Raw genomic sequence first — 20,336 nt, 5'->3', positions numbered from 1 at the left:
CAAGTTACGTAATTAATGTATTTTTCACTAGTAAATCCCGCGACAAGTTTTGATTCCTTAAATTGAGTAAAGTAATAAGTTGATGGGTTTGAAAGAATTTATGTTTTATTTTATTCTTTTTACAGCATCAAAAGCTTGTTTATGAAAAATATTTACTATTTAAATTTTACTTTTGACTTTTTAGTTTTTATGATGCGGGATGGAAAAATTAAAATGTATTCTGATTTTGTGACCTTTCCGCACATAAATATGGATAGGTTAAATAAATATAATGAAATGTATGAAAACGAGCGTGCCATTTTTTAAACGTTATCTATAATATCTGTGTCCATCAAAGAGCTCGTAACTAAACATCGTAAGCGCCATTCAAATTATTATCTAAAAGTTAATAATAAATATTTAGTTTTTGTAAATCTAAACAAGTCAGGAAATCAAAGAGGTAAATACTGATATCATTGTGATTTTATAGAATTTATTATTATAAACCACGGTCGTATAATGCTAAAAAATCAGAGGTAACTTTAAGATTTTTATCCATAGAGCAAAATTTATCTAATCGTGTTTTTAAACAGTTATCCCATTAGGTACACATGCGTTCTGTAATACAAACCCATCAAAAACAATACTTGTCAAAAAACCAAGTCTCACTACTCAGTTGTTCTACGGTAAAAAGTTGTGAGATCCATGTAATACCAAGTCCAGTCCAGGAAATCATTAACGTTTTACATAAATATATTGACTTGGCCATCGCATGAAAACACGTGTAAATTAAATTATTTAGTGCGAAATGAAACGAAATTTTGCATGCCTGTGTAGACATGCAAAATTTCAGCTCAATGGGAAAACGGGAAGTAAGTAAATTTTAAGTTGCAAGATTTTACAACTCCAGATGTCAAAGAAAATAAAAGCTTGTAGATAGCTTTACAAAGAAAAGAAAGATTTATGAAGAAAATAAAAAGTACTGTCTACGATACATTTGTTAGGCCGTGTTGCACCGTCTTACTTTAACATTGACATCAAAATTTTGGATGTCAAAAATCTGTCTAACATAAAACACCGGTTATTGTCAGTTAGGGTCAAAGTTAGGTGGTGCATCTCAGCCTTAGTGTATTTTAATTAAATTTAATACAAATAAGGATGACGAAAATAATCGATAAGTGATCTCACTCGAATATTTCTTATAGTAGGTATACAAGATGTCGAACAAATGGTTACTTACTGAAAAAGTGCTTCATGAGACCTAGCAAACGGCATCAATAATATGTTTAAGAACGAACTGAATCTATTCAAAAAACCTATATTTCCAGCTTTCATACATTTAATACAGTTACAAACAAACACGAAATCAATGGTTTCTGAGAATTCTGAGTGCCTTAATGCCGTCCCCTTTATCTGTTTATTTAGTATTTATTAATTAGTATCTCTTGATGATATTGTAGCAAGTTAAACCTAAAATCATGTTTTCCGTAAATAATTTAAATAAGAATGCAATTTACGAGTTTGTTGTTTGATTATTATATATTACTCAATTAAAAATTTAAATTTAAAAAATTAACACTTCTAATATGGTAGGTATGGCTGGCGGCATACATTTAGTATGAAATTCGGAAACATTGAATTTTCGCATAGATCCAGTTTATTCTTTGACCTATTTATTGTTATTGTTTTAAAGAGCTCATGAAGCACTTACAGGAACAGTAAACAGTTTCTCGATATCTTGTATAATTAAAAATCAAGTGAAATCACTTATCGTTTCCACCCTGTACCTATACTTTTAAAAATAAACTCATTTTATACGTTCATTTGTATAAGTATCTACAATACAAATACCTAACCAACTTAGTTGACGTTTTATAAAACTATTTGTCTAAGTGTCATCGAGCGACCGCTGGTGGATTTGCCATTTACCTGACCTACCCCTTTATTACTAAACGTTTAATATCAGATGAATAGTTACGCACCAATTTCTTTCATTCAGTCGTCAGTAATTGAACTTTCGGAAAAACATGACGAAGCGTTGTGTGACCATACAGACGCTATTCAACTTTTATTAGTAAGGAAGAGTATATTTTATGTTGGTAGAAACACAATAGCATAGACTAATGTTTTGACACCCTGTTAAAATTTTTATTAGTCATTTATTTTTTCCTGACCAAACAGATACCATAATAATATCTTTTATCTATTCTACCCATATTCTGTAAGTAAAATAATAAAAAGTTTGAAAAGAAAGAAATTACAAGTCCGATTTACCTAAACAAATAAATTAAAAATACTTGCGGATCAAAAGTACTCAATCATACTACAATTTACGAAAAAATCACGCGTGACGCATATACGTCAGTGGGCAGTCAACTGACATAGACCCGGCGTCTACGAGTGCCAAAGCACGACTGATTTATGCCATTTGATGCACCCGATTTTATAGTATTTTCAAATTAATTTTTCATTTGAAGATTGAAGATAGATATTTTTTCTTTTTCACACAATAATAGTACTATGTTTCTTCTTAAGTATAAAGTAGTTTATGTTGCCAAATGACTTTTAGATTATGAGATGTGACCTGTTTTCTTGCAGTAATTTTCTCGAATTTTGACTATCTTAGACATGATAAAAATGCATTTTAATGAATTAAACATCAAAATTTTCTCAATACACTTTCTTCTTCAGGGTATGCTTATTCTAATGAATACATTCTATCTTCTTACTTAGAAATAAATTTGTTGTAATATTAGTTCAAAGTTGTGCCTTCGCGAGTTACCTGGAAATCGGGCTTTCGAAATTCGCTGTTTTCGTAGGCAAAAATCCAATTTGAACGAGATTTTGTCAATAGACATTCCGTAAAAACGTATGATAATTACGATGATATAAGTCAAAAGAAGCTATAACAATAAATAATATGACTAAAATCATTTCGAAATCTGCCAAATTCTCGATTTCTGCATGAAAAATGTGACAACGCTCTTAAGAAAAGGCCAAAAAATTTGGTCAGAGGATTTTAAATATCTTGAGGCAGGTTAAAATTTTGAGACAGACTAAAATTAACGCGGGCGAAGTCTCAGATAAAAGCTAGCAACTTTAGACAATGAAGAACTATAAAAACATCTTACCATATCCAGTGACAGCCTGCACCAAGTGGCTCTTCCTGCCAGGCATCACGTGTGCCCGGCAGCCGGCCAGGCAGCAGCGAGCGGGCGAAGCGAACATCGCGCCGGTTCACGCACAATTTGTCCAAATCAATCGTTAACATCAATTTTTAATTTTGATTTCTTTTAGATTACTTACATTGTTTTGATTTGACGGTGGTGAGTTTGTACCGCATTTTTGTGAAACAATGAAATTGACAGTGATTACAAATTAGATTTGGAACGGCGGTTTTTTTCTTCTGAAGTTTTTTATTTTTAGAAAAAAGGTCGTGAAGTTTTTGAAACCAAAAAGTTTCACATGTGTAGTCTATTAAATCAAATATTTAAAATGCAACCGTTCACCGTATAACGTATCGCTGGAAAAAACGGGAATAACGGGACTATTCCCACCTCGCCTTCCCTCGCTACAACTCCCGTGTAGCCAGGATCTACCAATAAACACGCCAATAAAAAACGGTCGCGTATCCCATCGCTGGATAAATATTTTTTGTTTGTATGCATTAAAATGAAGTTAGATTTATTTATTTAGGGATAGTTATTATCGCTTAGCTTAGCGCTCGCTCGAAATTATGCCTTGTTATAGAACACATCTTTGTTTTCGAAATCGAATAATAAAACGCATCACTGACAAAATATTCAATCAGATTTATTTTGTACAAAAAAACTACAAATCGTAACACTATACATACACATCTTACGGATAAATAATATACATAATTCAATTTATTGTAGGTTATTCAAGACATGGAATGGAGCAGGTACTTAGAGTACACAATAAGTTAATAAATAAATATAAATTCCACGACATAATTTGCAAGTAATCTATATCTATAAGATTTTGGATAAGAATACACAAGAGTAGTTTTCAAAATTCAAACAATCAATAGATTTTAACAATAATACTAAGGACTTAAGGTTCAAATTCCATCGAGGTAACCAGCCAAATTAGCAGATGGTATGCCTATTTGAAACTTAAGCTTCAACCACACCAACGCATGCTGATCGTCATCGCCGGCGCGATCAAAAGCCAATGACAGGTCGCGCGACCCATGACAGTTCACGCGACCTGTCATTAGATAAGATAATCATTTATTGTCTTTTCTGTGTAAGTACATTGGTCGTTAAAAATAATACATGCATGTCAAGGTATCAACAGAATTGTCCATTTCGGACGTACAATATTTGGTAGTATAAATTATTACATTAATTGGATTTAATATCATTTACAAGTCAATTTTACATTAGTTTACTTGTCATTAAAATTATTAATTGATTTCGGACGTATAAAATTATAGTAGTCATAAATTATTACATTAATTGGATTTCATTTCATTTACATGTCAATTTTACATTAGTTTACTTGTCATTAAAATATTCATTGAGGTCATAAAAACATTTGGTTAGTAGCTTCATTTCTCTATGATCGCTCTGGCGATGGCGATCTGCACGCGTTGCTGTGGTTGAAGCATTAGGCGCAAATAGGGGTGATTACAAATCTATTATATAAAAGAAAGTCGTGTTAGTTACTCCACTTATAACTCAAGAACGGCTGAACCGATTTAGCTGAAAATTGTCAGGGAGGTAGTTTAGAGCCAGGAGAAGGACATAGGATACTTTTTATCCCGTTATTTATTGCCATTAAGGCGGAACAAAGTTCGCCGGGTCAGCTAGTATTGTATAAAAGATACAAGAAACATTTGAAATGAAGGCATTACATTATAACCCGGTCGAGTTAACGCACCTGGCTGCCGTGACGTCACAATGACGCTCTGGTACGGACGGGGCGAACGCGGGGTGGTGTGTAAGGCCTCAGCCTCGAACTTAGCGGGCAGCGGGGCGGCGGCGGCGGCGGCGCGGGAGCGGCAGGATCTTATGCGTAAAATCAAATAGACCGGTTCTCGAAAACAGCGGCGCGGCAGCGGGGGGGCAGCGGGCAACGAGCGGGCAGCGGCGAGGGAGCGGGCATCGAGCGGGGAGCGCACTCCTTCTTTTGCCCACAATAAATCGAGCGTTAGGAATAAATTTGAATCGAAATAAAATTGTCGCAGTTGTTCAGACATTTCGTTTGCGAATAAAAACAAATATCTCGACAACACAACCCCGAACACAACACTTCGCCGCTAAAGCGCCGAGCGAGCTGCCCGCTGGTTTCGAGAACGGGTCTGCGTTACCCGCCCCGCTCCCGCGCCGCCGCCGCCGCCGCCCCGCTCCCGCGCCGCCGCCGCTCCCGCCCCGCTGCCCGCTAAGTTCGAGGCTGAGGCCTAAGTGAGAGAGAGAGTCGCATATCAGCGAAGTGCAAAATTAGCTCGATCGGGTTGTATGTGCGTATGTTTGTATACATTATTTTAAATTACATAACATTCATAATTAAATCTAAATAAAACAGGAACAAATTAAAACACGACATTGAACTTAAAAGGCACAATAAATATATCTTCACAACTAGATATTTATTTACCCCCTTACTAATAAAAAGTTACACAGTTGTTGAACACTGTTTTAAAATGACATTTCCATACTAAACGTCACTTTAATAAAACACTGTTCAACGAGCGTGTAAGTTTTATTAGTAAGGGGGTTAGAAAAATAGAATTTGTTCTAAGTAATTTTTCACGTTACTTTAAACACTAAAATAAATTAATGAAAATTAAATACTTTTTAAATGAACGATAGGTAATGGAATAAGAGACGATTTCAATCAGAAAATAAAATTAAATGGTTTCACAATTTTTCGCTGTTCATCAATTGTACTGTTTGCGGATGAATCGGCTGATTTAAATTAGTCTGTAGAACGAGAGTACACGCACTTGACCAAAAAACATCTATAGTCTGGTCGCCGAGCACGTAGAATTTTGTCTGGAATTTTGTTGGGGTCATTGGACAAAATTCTACGTGCTCAGAGACCGGGCTTTACCTAATTTTATTATTCAAATCAATTTTCTAAGCGCATACATAAATTAAACAAACATAGCTAAAACGATTTATAAAAAACCTGCCAACCAAATAGACATAATATCTTATACATATTAACTTAAATACTTATTTACATTCAATTCACATTAGTAATACAACTCGTTGCTAATTTGTATGACGACGCCATTAACAATAAAATTCAAGGTGAGTTTGTTTATTTCATTGTATTGTAAGTACACATGTGAAGAAAATCCATAATAAATTATTTCAAGCTTATATTTAATAATGTGATGTACTTGTAGTCACTGTAACTTTATAATTTTGCGAACTCCACATTAAGAGATATCCCTATTTTGAGAAGTTCAGTTTTTAAGATATCCTTTAGTAGCATAATGGGGATTGATACAATAAGGCAGTGATGGCCAAGATGTCGACCGCGGTAGCCCGCGAGAGTTAAATAAACTAAAAAGAATGATTGAAAATGAAAAAATGTTTCATTTCACTCTTTTAAACTGAGCCTTGCAGTCGACCGCAATAAATATTTTCGAGCAGAAGTAGGCCTCACGGGTCAATAGTTTGGTCACCCCTGCAATGAGGGTTCAATAGTTGGCGCCTTTGTAGGAAGGTCCTGTCACTCGATATTAGCTAAGACGGTGGCGCCAACTGGTGAACGTGAAACAGTAGAATTATCGCATTTGCATGCACCGAGAGGCGTCACTGTAGGAAAGGTCCTGTCCATTACTAGTGGCGCCAACTAGTAATTCGATTTCGACCAAAACAAATATATCTAAGTGGTTTGCGGTAAAGAAAATATTACTGCAATAAAAAGGCAGATAGATTTTGTGTTAGATTGAAACTCAGAGGAAGAATAAGTACTAGGAAGTACAAAAATGAAGAAAGAGCGTGCGTTTCACACACAAACCACGCGGTACGGATTTAAATTGTTTAAAATTCTACGTTAATGTGTGAATATAATGCAAACGAACGCATACACGAAGGAAATAAGACTGACGAAACGGTATTTATGTGCAATATTTGAAATTAAATACATATTTTTTCTATACTTTTCAGTTTCAATACAAAATATGTAAGAGCTTCGTGTCTTGTCTAGTGCTTGGAATAAGTTGTTTCTAAATCTATAATGAAAGAAAATACTGGCATACTTAACTAAATGCGCACATCAAAGAAATTGTGAATAAACCCACATTTATGTGCAAAAACCAAGGCATTTCAATCGAGCCAGAAACGATGTTAACAGTGCTCACACGGTAAAAAAAAACTATACAGCATGTTGAATATTTTTATACACTGGGCTTAGGACCCGATCACACTAAGACAGAATCATACTGACCCTGTATACTCGAAGCAGCAAGTTAACTATAAAACAATTCCAACATAATCGATCGTCTACCTAAAATCTGTACAAAATTACTTTAAGGTTGGATATTATAAATATAAAAATCGTAAACAGGAGATCGTAGTTCCTTAAGGCCGGGTAACAGAGAAAATGGCGAAAATGAGGTTTTCATTTTTCATTTTTGAGGTACCAAACAGTAAAATAAAAGGCTAAGATTTTTTTTGGGCATAGTTGAGGATATTTTCTAGGGCTATTAACGGATGGAAACACGATTTGATGAAGTTGACTCGATAGAATAAATTCCCAAAGTTACCTCTATTCGTTTTCTAATTATGGTTTTATTTTTAAAATAAGCGATTTGAGATTCTGAATCTTTTACTAAACTAAAGTTCAGAAATAACTTGAGGGCTTTTAACGGATGAAATTTTTATATTGCGTCTTATTTAGTTACTATGTTAAAAAATGTGGAAAAAATCGCCCATGACGGCTTGGACAATCTCAATCAGTCGCGCGGTGGCGCTTACGGAGGACGGACGCGTGTCAGTTTTTAACTTCCAGAAGGTCGGGCGACGCCACGGCCACTTTGAACCGTGTTTACTTCTGCAGTTATATTTTATATTTATTCGATTCTAGAATATATTCCCAAAAAGTCTGAAAGGTGTTTTAATTTGTATCACTTGGATATGATTTCTATTAGAAAGTGTTGTGAGTGTGACGCTTGAAGGGAAGGAAGTCAACCTAACCTAACCAACTGCGTATTTCTATACTGTGTAGCTGGAAATTGTGGCGGGAGCTCTTTGACGCGCTGTTTTCGGCGAAGAATTGCGCGCGCAGATTTTGACAGCGCGAAATACCTACTTTAGAAGAAATACCAAGCCTTAAGGTGTATCAACATGGCCATGGGTCATACGTGGGCCGTATAAGGACCATTCCCACCGCTGCAACTCCTGTGTAGTCAGGATTTACAGCTTGACCGCCAATAAAAACCCAACCAGTGAAGGTCAAGTTTGTTCCGGGGCCGTGTATAAATGGACTTTTGTATGAACTCTCGGAGGCCCCACGCACGCCCCGGTCATACAAATGGCACACTTTTTGTTGCAAAGTCGCTCTTTCTATAACTACATAAGACCCCAGAGCAAGTAGCTTGATGTGCCGTCGTCAGTATTGTTATTAAAATCCGTGACAACCGATGCGTGACTGATTCGTTTTTATTAATTTATTTCCGCAAGTACAGTCAGCGTCAAATAGTTCGTGACACCGAAATAGCCAGAAAGTTCGCCACACGTCTTTGTTACAATGAGGGCTATCGTTTTAGCGCTCACCAGTTAGCGCCACTGTAGAGTAAGGTTCTGTCACTTGCTAGTAGCGAAGACAGTGGCGCCGACTGGTGAGCGCGAAAGTGGTAGGAAGACTATCGCATTTGCGCTCATCAAGATGGCGCCACTGTAGAGTAAGGTCCTGTCAATCGCCAGGGGTGCCAACTGTTAAGTATAAAAACGATAGCCCTCATTGGAATAAGGTTGTGTTGTCATCTTTTTGGCCGCTTTGGGTGTCATGAATTATTTGACGCCGACTGTATGTGTCGTCCACGAAATGTCGCACCAAATAACTATGTTAATGTAAACATAATAATGAATAGTAATGATTTTGCAAACACACAACCATGACAAATATGTAAATAATTGACATGTTAGTCCTAATTGTTACGTTAGCTACTTTGTTTAAAGTACGACCGGAGGGTTTAGTGTGAGTTTACATCAAAATTCAAACGTCGTAACTAGCGAGCGCGTTAAAAAAAATATGAAGATTTCTGTTCTTGAAAGTCCGCTAGGGGCGCTGTAAAATCCGTCATACATTTAATGTCACATTTTTATGCAATCGACATCGAGTGCGTTTGACGTAAACTCACACTATAGATGACCCACGCTGAACTGTCCCACCAAACTCAATGACAGGGGGGCGCTACCATCGTTCAACTATATGGTTTCCAACATGGCAAAAATCTGAACCAGCGATCCGGTATTGACGGTGGCGCCCCACTGTCAATGTCATCGACAGGACAGTCCAGTATTTTGGAACTATACGCCTCCAGAACATCCGTTCTCGCTGTTCACTTGTCAAACTGACATTGTACTTACAACCATTACAAACCCACACAAGTGTTTACAAAACCGAAAAACATTTTGCGTTAACCCATTCACCGTCGAATACAGACAACATAAAAGTAAAAAATAGGGAGTGAACTTTTGACACATAGAACATGGACAGTTACTAGTAACAATGACTGTTGTCATGCAGCTTAGAACAGTGTGCTTACCATGAGTTTACGTTAGGTGTGCTCGCTAGCGACTGTGTAAAAAATTACATTAAATGTATGACATATTGTGCAGCGCCCCTAGCGACTACTTTTAAAAACTAAAATTTTCATACATTTATTTGACGTACTCGCTAGCGAGCACACCTAACGTAAACTGAAGGTAAGCTCACTGGTAATTTAGGTTGACAAGCTCGAAGGGTGCAAACTAGGGATGTTACATCATCATCCGGGTCATCTGTCACTATTCCTCAATCGTCAATTTTGGGTCGTTGGTGGTCCTTACATCTGTCACTGTGCACTACATGGCCTATTATCAGCAACTATCACTGTTCTTTAGTGATTAAGATCTAGGTCATTAGTGGTACTTACAACCATCACTTGCTATTCAGTCAAAATGCGGGTCGTTGGTGGTCCTTAGAGCTGTCACTGTCACTATGTGGTACTAGTAGCTGTCACTGTTCATAGATCGTCGTGCGTCATCCGTGGTGCTTACAACTATCACTTGCTATTCCTCGCTCGTCAATATGCGGGTCGTTGGTGGTCCTTAGAACTGTCACTATGTGGTACTAGTAGCTGTCACTGCTCCTAGGTCGTCGTGGGTCGTCGGTGGTGCTTACAACTATCACTTGCTATTCCTCGCTCATCAAGATGCGAGTCGTTAGTGGTCCTTAGAACTGTCACTGTCACTATGTGGTACTAGTAGCTGTCACTGCTCCTAGGTCGTCGTGGGTCGTCGGCGGTGCTCATAACTATTATTCCTCGGTCGCCAATTGTGGGTCGTCGACGGGGCTTAGAGTCACTGCAGGCCGAAGAGCCAATTGAGGCGGTAATCAAGATGCGGGTCGTTGGTGGTCCTTACAACTGTCACTGTCACTATATGGTACTGTAGCTCACTGTTCCTAGGTGGTCGCGGGTCGTCGGCGGTGCTTACTGTCACTTGTGGGTCGTGGGCGGGGCTTGAGTCACTGCAGGCCGAAGAGCCAGTTGATGCCCTGCGCCATGAACAGCACAAGCGGCTGCCACGCCACCAGCCAGCGGATCCAGTCCAGTAGCTGTCCGAACAGTATGTGCGGCCGGTCCCAGCTAGATTACACGTTAAGGAGTTATATGTTTTAAAAAGATTGTTAGTAATTTGTGGTATAGCCTGACCAGGAACATAAAAACCCTGGCATAGAGGCGCTTCAATTGCATTTGATAGTGCAACACTGAGTACAGTCGTACATGTGTTAAATTAATAGGCTAAATTTATGTATCAGGATTCAGGATTACGGGCTAATTTGATATTTTCATAAATTAACGAAAAATATTACTAAAGGTAACCTGGTTTAAATAAATTAAATTAAACCATCAATCGAGCTAGTAGGATTTATTTTTATTTATTCATCAATAATCAAATTCAGAACTTGAATATTCAACTGCAATGTCTGCTCATGAACGCTTCAAACTCGGTACTTCTTTCCCAATTCCATAAAATTCAAAACTTAGAAAGTGACAAAAAACTTTAAAATAGGTAGTTGAAACAGACTACAGCTAATTTTCATAGTGGACTGTACTATACGATAAACATGTCAGTCAATTTGACAACCTTTGTCGGAAACATTATTCAATGAAAATATTGTCCGAACCCTAAGTATTTCTCTTCGACAAATACTTTAACACATAGTGAACCACTTTTCTTTCACGACTATAAAAATATTTTAGCAATTTAATTCACAAAATCAATTGCAAACATTTAAAATAAAGTTTGTTTACACTTTGACAACAATAGACTGACATGCAAGGTGACATGTCAATGAAGTTTTCAGTTACTGTTGCCATTAAAAGAAATTAGTACCATTAGTTTTCCGCAACATGGCGAGGGTTTTTATGTTCCTGGTCAGGCTATAAAAGATAACTTTCGCAGACTAGGTATACTACCTTTTTCAAACTCAAATTCAAATTTGATAATTAACATATTGTTACTAACCAAATAATTTCTTAGTCCCATTTAAGTTTCTTGTATTTAGGCTAAGTTTTTATTCAATAAATGTATCTTATTTTATCTTATTAGTATATTATAGCACGAGGAGTGCTAATATTTGGGTCGTTCGTGGTGCATAGTACTCAAAATAGTTTACCAAAATAGGTAACGTCAAACGCTACGTGGATCGAACTCGAAGGCAGTCCGACACTCAAACCGTTAAAACTGTCAGTAATTCAGTATGTTATATTTTCTAACTGTTCATAAGACCATAAATTAATACTAAACTAGGAGGCGGTAGATAAGCGGTAATAGACTGAAAATTTGTTGAAGGTCGCGAGAAGCGTCGGAATAGCCGTTAAGGCATTCCTAGGAATCGTTGTGAAGCAATGGACGTAATTTGGTTGAAAGGAACGATTTTATTTTTGTTTTATAAAAGGATACGGGTTGGTGAACATCCGCTTGAGGTCGACCTTGTCGTGGCAGTAGGGGCAGGTCTGCTTCTTGCCCACGATGCACCAGCCGCGGATGCAAAACTCGTGGAACACGTGGCCGCACGTCAGCTTGTACGTGTTCTCTGGAAGCGACAGGTAGCTTCGTAAGTACAGGTAACAGATAAAGTCCGGTCGTCGAGCAGGTGGAATTTCGTACAATGACCCCAAGCTCGTGCGACGGACGGCCGCAGTGAGTGTGCGAGCGCGACAGCAAAATAATTACGCGCGATCGATAAGGATGGGTCGAATGGGGTCATTGTAAGAAATTATATCAGCTCGTCAACCGGACTTTAGATAAACATTACTTACAACAAAAAGGGAAAATTGTACGAAACCTATGTAAGAGCTGTTTGTGAAAACTCTTTTGGCAAATGTAAAGTTGAATTAGTAATTCTATGTGTTATAAAATGCTGTTTATTTTCTAACAATAAAATCAAAAAAATATGCAAACAAAAGATGAAAATCTACCCAGATGATAGTTGTTTAAAATAATTAAAATTGAAGGCGGTGTATACGATTGTAAAGTATAAAATAATTAATAATAATACAATACAGTCCGGTGATTTATCACACGCACTATTATTTCAATAAAACAAACATGTTTACGCAAGTGTGCCGAAAAGGCTTACAATTCAGCATTAGCTGCCACATTTTTAACAGGGCATAGTCAGTTTGGGCTTGCAAATCAAATTAAAGAAATATATCGTAACAAAAATCTATCTATCTATTTGGGGTCATCTTCGAACATAGGCCTCCTTTTCACCCTTCCACCGACTTTTGTCCCTGGCCATCTGTCCATCTTTTAGGCGATCTAGTCCTCTGTCGTAACAACAATATACAAACCCCCTTACTAATAAAAACACACTCGTTGAACAGTGTTTTAAAGTGACGTTTAGCGACAGCGCATATTGGGACAAAACACATGCGCGGATCATATCATATTATTAGCTTGTCGTCGCGACATTTCGCAGAGTCGCAACTATCGCTCAGGGCCAGGTGGAAGGCAGGAGAGCACGCGGTCGATCGCCAACCCGCTGGATAGACGCCATCAGCGGGTGCCTTTTTGTCAGAGGGGCACAAGCAGTTAATTGTCCACTTGTTTATTTCTCTCTGTTTTAATCTATGTCTTGCCTGCTTGTATACCTTTCTTGCAAATAAAAAGTTTTCTATTCTATTCCATCACGAAGGCTACTGAGTCCACCATGGTCCAGTGTACTCGCGACGCCTCTAACCGTCAGAAATGGAAGCACATCACCAGGAGAGCTACATCACCTCACCATGTACCTCGTCAGCGCAACCACGACCACTCTGACAAGAGTGCCCGACTAAGAAGAAGTGGGCTATCGCTTATTATGGATAGATTTTATTAGTAAGGGGGAAGTATTTTGACTTCCTTATAGAATGTATTCTCACCTAAAACTCCCTCTTCATGCTCGTTGACCAACAGCTGGTTGCCGCACACGGCACACACGTTGGTCTCCAGCTGTCGCGTCGGGATGCCTTCCTTTGTGTAGTACTGTAAATTTATTGCCCACATTTATTACCCGACTGCGCCAGAAAGAGGGTTTGTTTACTTGGACTTTTGAAATTTGTCGCAACTTGAGTTTTTCTAATATTAAGTATTGAGCGAAAACAAGGTAAGTTGATAGGTTGAAAGTTGATGATTTTTTAATGTGTAACAAGGTAGGCAATACTTCGGACATGTCTCGAGGCGGGATGACAACTCCATAGAACGACTGGTCGTCCAGGGAAAAGTCGAAGGAACCCGATCGCGTGGCAGGTCACCAATGCGCTGGACCGACCAAGTGAAAGCAGCAGTGGGAGACGGCTTATGTGACTGCACCAGACAGTCTGCCAATAGAGAGAGATGGAGGGAGATCGTGCGGAGAGTTGTATCCGCCTCTACAACCGATGTGAACAACGCCTCAACGTGACCACGACCGCTGCCAAGAGCGTAACGAATAAGAAGAAGGCAGGTATTTGACCGCAATCGCATCTGGTGTTAAATGAGATGAGTGCCTATTATGCGAGAGAGAGAAAAGAGCGGAGAGAGGAGAAAGAGTAAGTACACTCACCCCGATAGAGCGGCCATCTTTTCCACGAGTACTGTTTGAGAGAGCACAAGAGAAGGGAGAGAGGATAGAGCGGGGAGAGAGAGAAAACAGAGAAAGACAGAGAAAAGAGAGTAAGTCAACTCACCCCGATAGAGGCGGCTATCTTTTCTACGCAGTACTGTGTGAAAGAGCGCAAGAGAGAGGAGAGAGAGAGAGAGAGAATAGAGCGGGGGGAGAGAGAGAGGAGAGGAAGACAGACGAGAAAGAGTAAGTCAACTCACCCCGATAGAGGCCGCCATCTTGTCTGCGCAGTACTGTGTGAGAGGAGAGAGCGGGGAGAAAGAGAAAGGATAGAGCGGGGGGAGAGAGAGAGGAGAGAGAAAAACAAAGAAGAGAGAGTAAGTCAACTCACTCCAATAGAGGCGGCCATCTTTTCTGCGCAGTACTGTGTGAGAGAGAGGAGAGCGAGAGAGAGAGAAGAGAGAAAGAGTTAGTAAACTCACCCCAATAGACGCGGCCATCTTGTCCGCGCAGTACTCGGCGACGTCTCTGCCCAGAACGCCGAAGTATAATCCATAGAACAGACACACGAGGCCCACGTCCATCCACGCCTGTGGCTTGTGGCCAAACACCAGGTTCACGCCCATGAAGGTCAGTATCATAACCACGTATCCGAACAGCCCGAAGAATATACTTAGCTTGTATATTAAGTAGAACCACTTGTATACTAATCTGGAAATAAATTGCATAGGGTCAATAAGAATGGTGTAATAAAATATATCTTTTCTATTGACCAATATCAAAAATTAATCAGCAGTATAAAGTGTGTGAGGGTAGATATACGGGTATATTGAACAATAAAAACGGCACCTCACATACGGGCCCTGTGACATGACACTTTTGTTACAAACTCTCGATTCCCCGCAGAAGACTTTTAGTGGGCCGATAGTTGGACCCGATTCTAATTTGTATGAAGAATCGGCCGATAATGCGCAATTTCATACTTGTCTACTGATTAACAACCCGACCCAACTATCGGCGGACAAAAAGTCGCTGGTCTGCGCCTAGACTGAAAAAATCTCACGGCAAAATGACCCTTGTTACCTAGGCGTGGTGACCGACATCGGCTTGCAGCTCGACTTCCTGATGACGAGCCCGGTGAGCAGCGTAAAGACGGACCACACGATGATGAACCGCCACCACTGGTTGCGCGCGCTCATCAGCACCGGGATAGACCACATCGCAACCATCGTGAAGAACTGGAAACGGAATAATTCAGTGCATTTCTGAACTGGTCGCAGTTAACAAGAACTGAACCGCGGGTGTCTTTGTCGCCGTGACTCTTTCGTCAGTCGTCACTCATACCAAGTCCATGGAGATTTATGATGGAGGTGACAAAAAAGTTTCTGTCAGTGCACGTCACTATTCAAATTCAAATTCAAATTCAAATTCAAATTATTTATTTGCTCAAAAAATAGGGTAAATACATAAGTGGTGTTGGAAGTTTATTACCTACTATTTGCGCGCTTTGCCACTGGCATTTGCGGCTTTGAAGGGTCTCTTATTTCATTGCGCTCATTATCCTTTCATCGCAATTTAAAGCTCGGGGCCGATTGGGAGGCTACAGGAAAAAAGTTACATACAGTTGGTCATTTGCCAGATGGAAGATGAGTCTGGAGGGCCTCAGTCTGTGAGGGCAAAGGCTGAGAAGTTCTTAAAATCTTTGAAAAGAGTCTGACAATAGTGACTGACTGAGTTTCTTGCACTACTTCTTCTCAGCACTGGCCCATATTACTGTCCCATTCCAAAGCAGTTGTAGGGTTACTACATTCATCATCATCATCATCAATGTGGTGATACGACTGTCGCATGTAAGACGGTGTAATGATCGGGTTTAAATGAGTTGATTATTCCTACAGATAAGTGTCGCGGGAGTCTAATGCCCGTATTCACAATCAATCCCAAAATTTTAAGTGACCCCTATGGTAACACAACAGGAATTTTGTTTTCATAGGGGTCACTTAAAAATTAGGGATTGATGGTGAAAACGGGCATAAGGCTACGGCCGGATACTCGCGACACCACCACTCGGGCTATGACAGAACGCCACGGAGGTTTTAGTGGGTATACACCGTCGTTTTCAGGACGGAGCAGCGCTTTTTTCAGGGTGCCGGAAGTCCGGTGCGCAAAGCATTTCCTCCGCGACAAAAAAAAAGAAATAAAAAAGTTCTACAGAAAGATCTTGGGATATAAAAGTTCGAACTAAAGCTACAAGTATTCCAGGCTTAACGCCAACTTACCGCGTAAGATCTGTAGTGTCTCTTCTTCCATTCCACGACGATGACTTGCGCGACGATGAGCGTTATTATGAGGATCATCACCATCGAGGTATGCATCGACTCGTGGCCGCGGTGCATCTCATGCAACTTCTGGTGGTCATATCTGGTACGCAACAAAAGATTTAATTGTCTTCCATTAGGTAAAGCCTGGTCCGTGAGCACGTAGAATTTTGTCCAATGACTCCAAGCTACCCATCCTTATCGCTCGCGCGTAATTATGTTGCTGTCGCGCTCACACACTCACTGCGGGCGCCCGGCGACCGTCGCACAGTCGCGATGGCAATATAATTACGCGCGAGCGATAAGGATGGGTAGCTTGGGGTTATTGGACAAAATTCTACGTGCTCACGGACCAGGCTTTAGTAAGACATTATACAGTTGACGAGGCTTAAGCAGTAGGCCTAAGATGCGCGTCGCGATAAGCGGTTATCACGCCATTTTATCGATTTTGCCCATACATTTTGACGTCGATAAAAGTTATCACGGCGCGCATCTTAGGCCTACTGAGCTTAGCATTTGTGTGACTGCACATGGATTGTAGGTGTGACCGTTTTTATTACCGCTTTTTGCTAGAATATAAAGGTCGTTTGTCGACCCCTGTCATGATACTCACGATGAATCTACAGTGACGAACTCGGTGTTTCAGTTTGTTAAAATCATGGTAGCAGTTGCGTTTTTGTACGATTAGGGAATGGCAAAGTCATGTGGATGTCTGTCTACTTTTTCTTTTCAAATGTGTTTATTACAACGTTGGTTCCTCGCAATCTTGGGACTCGTGTGACTTGGTAAAGTCCAGTCGCCGAGCAGATGGAATTTCGTCTAATGACCCCAAGCTACCCATCCTTGTTGCTCGCACGTAATTATATTGCTGTCGCGATTGTGCGACGGGCGGCCGCAGTGAGTGTGTGATCGCGACAGAAATAAAATTTCGCGCGACTTTAGATGGGCGCACTGCAGAGAGCAGAAATAACAGGAGTGGAACTGACAGGCAATCCCCTCTAGCAATGTAAGTAGACCAGTGGTTCACTCAGTTTATAAAAACTAGTTGCAGCGCCACCAATGACATATTCCAAATGTCACTATTGAAGAGTAACGTGCTGCGATAAAAATGGTGAATTGCAGTGTTTTTAATTGTAAGAAGAGATCTGAAACATCAAATCTTGAAAAGGACAACATTACATTCCATCGGTAAATATTATTTTATTTATTTCACATTAATTAATACTCTAAATTTGCAAAAAACTAAATTTCTAGAAGTGTTGCCACTGGAATGACTGGAAAGCAAAAATTCCTAATTGTGTAATATTTTAAGGATAGTGTACTTATAACAATATAATCGAAATTCTATGCAAACAATTTGATACTGCCAATAGGTGTTCTCTTTTATGATATTTGTTAGTATTAATACATTATTAATAATCACTGATAAATGTAAATTCATTTATTACTTTTACCTCGACTGTCGGGAATTATTCATAATAACCGGCGATTATTAATAATTTTCAATTTATCACATTTACCCTGACATAATAAACGTGTTAAGTAAGTTCCCGCTATTTTACAGATTTCCAAAAGATCCAACTACTCGCAATATCTGGATCTTATTATATACTATAATAATAAATAATATTTGTATTTTTCACCATTTTTCTCTATCNATCGACTTGGTGATTGTATTGTTAGAAAGATTTACTTCTCTCCTGTAAATAATTTTACGTATAAACCGAACAAAAGAAAATTAAAACAGAGTTCCGTACCATCTTTGAAAGTTGAATTTCGACATTGAACTAACCTTCTATGTACCTTCACATACGCTAAAGTAATAAAGAATATTGAAAGAGCATGAATGCTCAAAATGCCACCTCCTGTTCATCCTCTAAGGCCCGGTTTACACTAAGGCGGAGTGGAGCAGAGAAGTTTTTTGAATCCAATCAGATTCCCTTATTTGCACATCTTCACTCCCCTCCGCTTCGATGGAAATGAATCAAGAGGAGAAGAATCAGGTGCACTTGATTTTCTATAGAATTTGACGCTGCCTTGCGGTGCGGAGAAGAGCGGAGCGGTGTGGAGTTGTGCGGAGCAGTGCGGTATTTCATAGATAGCAATAGACTGACAGCTAACAGCTACGCACAGCTCACGCATCTCCTCTCGTCTCAGCACCGCTGCGCTCTTCTCCGCTCCGCTTTGGTGGAAATAGCCTGCCAGCTTCGTCGTACATCTCTCGTCTCCGTACCGCTCTGCTTTGGTGGAAACCGGGCCTAAGGCTGATAGTCGATCCCCTTTGCCAAGGGAGTGTGGCCGTGGGTCATGTTTGGTATATAAGAATATTAGGTACCTATTTCATGGGTAGTGTAGGGTAATGGTGGTAGGGTTAATACTGGGACGTGTAAAAGTGCTTTTTAAGAGCCTATATAAATGACTTTTTAGTTTTTTTCATATAACTCTTAACTTTCACAATTCGTATTCGTGCTAGGGAAGAAATGCCAAACTTATGCGTATTTTCCTTTAAATAGAGATCTGAAATGTTGAATCTCCCATAGGATAATAAATTAATTCATATCATTTTTTTAAACGAGCCATAGACTATGAACCATAGAGCAATGATTCTCATCGACAAAAATATCGATAGTGTCTCAGCGCCATCAGCTGTTACACAAATGTCATTACCTCGTCCCCCTCAGGAAATGGCGAAATTTTTTTGTATGGAAATAAACGCGCGCTGCTACTCCTGTTATTTCTGCTCTCTGGCGCACTGTAGACAGGCAGCATTCAGTTTATTAATTGCTAATTCAATGCCCTCATCTTGTTCTCATGACTAAACAGGAAAAGTACAAGGGAAAAGATAAATTGAGTTTAAATAATTTAAGAAGATATTTCAAAGTCAAATATCAGTGGAACTGATCTATTGAGCAAATACATGTACAGTTGAATGAATAGCACACATGACAGATACACTTGTCTACAAACACCATTCTTATCTTATCAACAGGAGCTTATGACATATTTTTATCTGTTTTAGTCTGTTTTCACCAAAATTCTTCTTTTATTCCTATGCCTCATCAATACACATACAATCAATTATCTAAGTACTGGTAGTTTTTTTCAATTTAACATCAGCAATCCAAAATGTATTTTTTATTAATTTATTTCTAATGTTGATGATTTGAATTTAATTTCAATCAAAAAAAAAATTTACTCGGTGTCTAAAAGTTGCATGGTCTAAAGTAAGCAGAAGTGTAGAACGCTGGCAACTCAAGAAACTTTCTGGTTAATAATATTAATATTTGATGCAAGTGGAATGCCAAACGAGCTATAAGTAGGTACTTTTATTTATAAATTAAACTTTAAAATTGTAGTTGAAACAAGTGATTCAATTTCAATAATATTTACTATCTATCGTCGTGGCTTATCAGATATTAAAACATAAAACATTATGGAAAAATAATGCATGAATCATGATCAATAAGTAAGGCTATGTTTAACTTTATGTGTGAAATGTAATATTTTAAATGATTGCTCACCTCAGTTTCTCCTCCGAGGTCAATTCCTCGTAGGTCTAAAAAAAAAGAAGGCATAAATTAGCCAATAAATTAAGAAACTTATGCTGTACAAATATGGTTACATTTATTTACCTTATTAGGATCAACTGGCCGGTGGAGGTCCATTGCAGCGGTTAAAATAGCAACAATCTATCACTAATTACACGATGAATATATATTTACATTAATAATTAATCTAATTATCTTTTTTTTTTTT

General features: G+C 38.9%; 2 protein-coding genes across 3 annotated transcripts in view; both read right to left on the bottom strand.

Annotated features, from left to right (window-relative positions):
• Positions 1-3,354, bottom strand: part of aif (apoptosis-inducing factor) — a 29,482-nt gene extending 26,128 nt beyond the window's left edge. The window contains exon 1 of one of the 2 annotated variants that reach the window (XM_028312937.1): positions 3,111-3,354. In XM_028312937.1, the coding sequence (XP_028168738.1) occupies positions 3,111-3,207 (97 nt within the window). In that variant the 5' untranslated portion in view covers positions 3,208-3,354. The remainder of the gene's footprint in view (positions 1-3,110) is intronic. The other variant, XM_028312938.1, reaches the window with a different exon arrangement.
• A 7,321-nt stretch (positions 3,355-10,675) lies between these two features.
• LOC114358838 (RING finger protein 121) lies at positions 10,676-20,336 on the bottom strand. Its single transcript, XM_028312909.1, has 8 exons — positions 20,213-20,336; positions 20,102-20,136; positions 16,542-16,683; positions 15,346-15,500; positions 14,745-14,973; positions 13,601-13,703; positions 12,138-12,270; positions 10,676-10,816 (listed from the first exon to the last, which is right to left on the bottom strand). Exons 1-8 carry the CDS (start codon positions 20,243-20,245, stop codon positions 10,696-10,698), a joined length of 951 nt encoding a protein of 316 aa, XP_028168710.1. The 5' UTR covers positions 20,246-20,336; the 3' UTR covers positions 10,676-10,695.

Source organism: Ostrinia furnacalis, unplaced genomic scaffold, assembly GCF_004193835.3.
Source record: "Ostrinia furnacalis isolate ACB-3 unplaced genomic scaffold, ASM419383v2 OfSCF4122, whole genome shotgun sequence".
Taxonomy (NCBI): domain Eukaryota; kingdom Metazoa; phylum Arthropoda; class Insecta; order Lepidoptera; family Crambidae; genus Ostrinia; species Ostrinia furnacalis.
The sequence above is the reverse complement of the archived record's forward strand: the minus strand, read 5'-3'. Positions and strand labels throughout refer to the sequence as shown.

What these genes read in the sequence shown, in the direction of transcription:
- LOC114358838 (XM_028312909.1), bottom strand. Translation starts at nt 20,245, where the DNA reads ATGGACCTCCACCGGCCAGTTGATCCTAATAAG. An exon ending in ACCTCGGAGGAGAAACTGAG is followed by an intron (nt 16,684 to 20,101) that starts GTGAGCAATCAT and finishes GTTGCGTACCAG; the next exon opens with ATATGACCACCAGAAGTTGC. An exon ending in AAGCGGATGTTCACCAACCC is followed by an intron (nt 10,817 to 12,137) that starts GTATCCTTTTAT and finishes CGTGTAATCTAG; the next exon opens with CTGGGACCGGCCGCACATAC.